Source organism: Octopus bimaculoides, chromosome 21 (assembly GCF_001194135.2).
Source record: "Octopus bimaculoides isolate UCB-OBI-ISO-001 chromosome 21, ASM119413v2, whole genome shotgun sequence".
Taxonomy (NCBI): domain Eukaryota; kingdom Metazoa; phylum Mollusca; class Cephalopoda; order Octopoda; family Octopodidae; genus Octopus; species Octopus bimaculoides.
This window is the reverse complement of record NC_069001.1, coordinates 37,333,028-37,338,292: the sequence shown is the minus strand read 5'-3', so window position 1 is coordinate 37,338,292 and position 5,265 is coordinate 37,333,028. Positions and strand designations below refer to the sequence as shown.

General features: G+C 37.4%; 1 protein-coding gene across 2 annotated transcripts in view; it reads right to left on the bottom strand.

Annotated features, from left to right (window-relative positions):
• Positions 1 to 6: 6 nt before the first annotated feature.
• LOC106868788 (UBX domain-containing protein 11) overlaps positions 7 to 5,265 on the bottom strand; it is a 147,774-nt gene continuing 142,515 nt past the window's right edge. For both annotated transcript variants that reach the window (XM_052975533.1, XM_014914207.2), the window contains 2 exons: positions 2,709 to 2,852; positions 7 to 200 (listed from right to left, as the gene is read on the bottom strand). In XM_052975533.1, the coding sequence (XP_052831493.1) occupies positions 53 to 200; positions 2,709 to 2,852 (292 nt within the window). In that variant the 3' untranslated portion in view covers positions 7 to 52. The remainder of the gene's footprint in view (positions 201 to 2,708; positions 2,853 to 5,265) is intronic.

Sequence of the window (5,265 nt, the reverse complement as noted above, 5' to 3'; positions counted from 1 at the left end):
GTGTGTGTGATTGAAGTATTGCAAGAAAAGTGTTTTATTCTTAGCAACCACATTAATATATGGGGTTAACTGCTGAGTCGAGCTCCAGAACTAGTGTTGCTGTTGGGACAAGACCACACTCTTCAATGGTTGCATCTGGATCATCGAGAACCTTACGTGGGAATGTCGACAGAATCTTGTATGGTGGACTGAAAGCAGGCCTACAACAGGAGAAGGAGGAAGAGGATCATAATAATAATAATAATAATAATAATAATAATAATAACAATAATAATAATAATAATTTGATCAGTTGCCAGGGTTGTATTGAAGCAGAGAAAAACAGCTTAGGGTGGTATATAAAAAATGCTGTGGAGTCACTGTTGAAATGCACAAAGAAAGCTGGCATCATCAAAATTGAAAATTGTTTAACTACAGAAAAATTTAAACAAGAAATGAACAAAAAAAAAAAAAGAAAAAGCACGGAGGGAAAAGAAAATGAACGGCCAGTTTGCAAGAGACGTGAACATAAAGACAGATACAGAGGACCGTTGGCTATGGATGAGGAGGAGTGACCTGAAGACAGAGACAGAAGCATTCATATGCGCAGCTCAGGAACAAGCATTAAGGACCAATCATATGAAGTGCAGAATAGACAACACTACCAATAGCAACAAGTGCAGGATGTGTGGTAAGAGGGGCGAAATGATATGGCACATCGTTAGCGAATACCCAAAATTGGCACAATGCAAATACAAAAGACACCCTGACAATGTGGTAAGAATGCTCCATTGGGAGCTCTGTGGAAACTATGGCCTTCAAAGAGCAAAGCGGTGGTATGAGAAAACTCCAGGAGGAGTCACTGAAAATGAGAATTGCAAAATCCTGTGAGATGCAATGATCCAGCGTGATCAACCAACCAGACATCGGAAACTGGACATTGTTGTGGTGAATAAAAAAGAAAGAACGTGTATGATAATCGACATAGCATGCCCCAGTGAGAACAGGATCAATGTGAAAGAAGACGAAAATAGATGTGATACCAATAAGTATGTATGTGTGTGTGTATGTTCAGGGCAGGCCCATTAACTCACATCATGGTCACCACTCTCACACATTACAACAAAATGGCTAGAAGGCAACACTTCTTTCTCCAACTGTGTGATTCACAACTTCATCTATAAACATGAGAGGCACTACACACACACACACACACGCACACACGCACACACACACACACATACACACATATGCACATACACACACACGCATACAAACACACATATACTTCATCTGTAAACACACACACAAAACACATGCTCATACACACAGATACACTCACTCAGACATATATAGACACACTCAACCACTCACAGGCGCACGCACGCAGCCATTACATTGATTCGTTCAATATTGTTTTAGTGTGAAAACAATGTTGACATTGTTGTTGCTGTATGCTACGAAATGTGGCAGTGTTGCAGAGTTCATCTCTGTCCTGGTCACCTAACAGGACACCAAATCTGGCCAACAAGAGACAGAAACAGATCTATGGTTTGTCTTTTCTCTCTGACAATAGCGTATTGTCCAATAAATATCCTGTAATATTTTTGAAACCTCCTGGACGATGTGGGATTGATGTGTGTTGTTGGTGATGTTCATAATTTGTCACAAACAACAAAATAACAACAATCACAACAGCAACAGCAGCCACAGCAACAGCAACAACAGCAGCAGCAGCAGTAACAACAGTTATTAATAAGATGAGTTGAAAGTACCAGTTACACACTGGGGTCGATGTAATCGACTTAATCCCTTTGTCTGTCCTTGTTTGTCCCCTCTATGTTTAGCCCTTTGTGGGCAATAAAGAAATAAGAAACGGAAAGAAGCTCATCAAACATATATGTATGTGTGTATTTGTGTATTTGTGTGTGTGTGTGTGTGTGTGTGTGTGTGTACCCTTGTCTTGAGGTTATGTGATGGTTGTAAACAAGCATTATCATCATAAATGTAATAATGTTCATTTGTAAGTCTTCCATAAAAAACATGTCCGGCCATGGTGAAATATTACTTTGCTTCAAATCAATAGTTACATAGTGATATGTGTGTGTATATGAGTGTATATATATATGTGTGTGTATATATATGTGTGTGTATATATATGTGTGTGTATATATGTGGCCTAGTGTTAGTTAGGATGCTGCGTTCATGACCACAAGATCATGGTTTCAGTTCCTAGACTGAACAGTTCATTGTAATCTTGAACAAAATGCTTCATTTTTCACATTTCCCTACTGATCCCTTCAACACCTGACATGCGGCACACTATTCACCTGTACAGGTAATGTTGATTTTATCCAAAGGAGTAAGCTGATGTACAGCACTAGCATTTGATCACAATAAACAAATCATCTGTGCAACTTGTTCAACAACAAGCTGCAGAAGCCACATCTGTCTTCTTATAACTGTCACATCCATACACACACACACACTCTCTCTCTCTCTCTCTCTCTCTCTCTCTCTGTGCATGCATGTGTGCGTATATTTGATGTACAGCAACATTGGATTTAAAGTTACAAATTTACAGAATGGAGGAGGCTCTAGAACTCTAGAAGTGAAAAATCCAAATTTCCATATTGTATCTTGATAATTTCCTAATACTAACCACTCACCTGCTCACCATCATAATGCAGACGAAAACAAACCAAGCCAGGGCCTGAAATTCTTCTTACCTGTGGGTATCCAGATATATTCTTAAGTCCCCAATTGTGTCCAGGTACTTCATCTTTATCAGGTATGTACAGTCCCCTGTTTCAGATTTCACTCGAATGTTGGCAACATCAGCTTCAGTACTTGTCTGATGGGGACTTTGGGACCTGAAAATATACAAAGATACCAGTAATTTCACTCCTGTGCTTTTGTTTCGTAGCCAAGTTCTGTACCAAACAAATGACTTATAGTGAAGCTCTCTATGAGAGCGGAGGGTGCTAATCTTAATAACTGGCTGCAGTCCTTCATTCTCAATCCCAAAAAGAAAAAAAAAAAGGTAGTCACTGTAGGATAACATTCTGGACTCTATTTATATTTGGAGTTCCACAGGGATCTATTGTTGATGCCTTGTTGTTCATAGTATATGAAACAAATGCCAAGTTAAAGCAGGAGACTGTGTTAAAATTCACTAAGAACATCAAGCTGTCCTTAAGATAAAAAGAATGGATTCTATAAGCTATGGGTTTTTCCTGCAATCTAACCTGGATACAATGCAGCAATGGATTGCTGAGTGGCAACTCCAGCTGGTTGCAGACAAGCGCACCACTATAGATTTTGGGAGGAAGACCCCAGACCTACCTACTTTTTCCACAATGCCAAACATAAGAAATTTACTGGAGAATGTGACCAGGGTAATTATCATCAACAATGATCTGCATTGGCTGAATATGATTTCAAAAATCTTCAAAACGGTTAAAAATGTCTTAGCTTCATTTAGTCAGCCTCTTGTCATTCATTCACCAGCTGTCTATATATAAAGCTATCTATGGCTATGACCCAAATATATAGCTACGATACATTCACGTTTAGTTTGCATCTCCACTGTAGAACCACAGTCTTGTCCAGAATATTGATCAAATAAAAGACACTTGCCTAAGGTGGCATGCAGTGGTACTAAACCTGAAACCATATGATTGGGAAGCAAACTACTTAACCACATAACCATGCCGGCACCTAGTAATCAGTTTGAAATGCAACCACCTGACCAATGGGGGGGAGGGGTCACTCAGCTGACTGCGCCATTCTATCACATTCTTGTCTCAAGAGAGAATTTTTTTCTCCACGACTTCAAATATATTTGTACTGACCTTAAGTTTGTGTGTGTATGTGTGAGTATGTGTACACACACACACACACACACATATATATATATATATATATAGGTATATAATTAAAAAGATATAATTATAGTTAATGCTAGAAATAGGTGTCAAATACCTACAATCCACTCTACAATTTGTTCTCTATATTCAAATTGTTGATCAAATTGTAGAGTAGATTGTAGGTATTTTGAAAACGTGATTTTTGGTCAAAATCGTATTCTCCCATATTGAAAAGAAGTGGGTGGTACTGAAAATGTGGCAATAATTGTGCCAAAGAAGCATGTTTTATGGTCATTTTCCATTGACAAATAGGGTTTTCTGCATCACAAATGCACTCATAACACTCCTTGTACATTGCTTCATTTTTTTAACACTAAAAACATTAAAATTAGCAACATAGATTAGAAGCAAATCCAAATATTGTCCAAAAATGACCTTAAAATTGTGCAACCTGACCTCCTTTACAAGGTTATTTTTGTAGTAAAAAAGAGCTTTTGTGCAAAAAACATACTTTATTTGGTAGTCAAAAGACTACTGAATCTTTTGATGCTTCATATGTCAAAATCAGCAACTCAGTTTTCGAATCGGTAAGGAACATATGCACCACACACACACAAATTCTGTTTTATAGATATAGATAATACATACACCTATATATATTGATAGAAAATAAAACAAATGGTTTACACCTGGTAGCTTACTGGTAAAGCATGGTCACTTTCACAGTTATGCATATGGCAAATGAAAGACGGAAGATGGCATATACGAGAATTTATTATGAATCATGACAATTATTAACAGACAGATACACACACACACAAGTACGTGTGATTTGGATCAATAATGTGAGGACAGTTGTAATTCAAGAAAATAGCCATTGTACAAAAAGGACATGATGATCTAGAATTAGACAAAACATTTTTGGAAAAGTCCTGTGTGGCATGTCCTTCACACACACATGCTTATATATCACAAGGACATATGCTAATAAAGAAAGAGATGATGTCACACACATTTAGGTGTGGCATATATAAAAGTCAATGAATTACTAAATCCCATGCAAATGTCCTTCATATATATATATACACATACACACGTATATGTATTCATGCATATACGTGTCTATCACAAGTTTCTACCAAGTACACACGCACACAGACACACACACATATATAAATGTATGTATATAAACACAGGCACACACGCACACACACACACACACAAACACTGACAAAAATGCATATAATGAATATATTAACAGGCAAAAGGCTCTGAGAAAATTCCCAGAATGTTCAATCCTGGTTTAGTATGAGACCTATTCTGGGTAACATTCCCAGATGAGTAAGGGTGCGGTGGCTTTAGGCACATAAACACACACAATTATATATATATATATATATATATATATATATATATA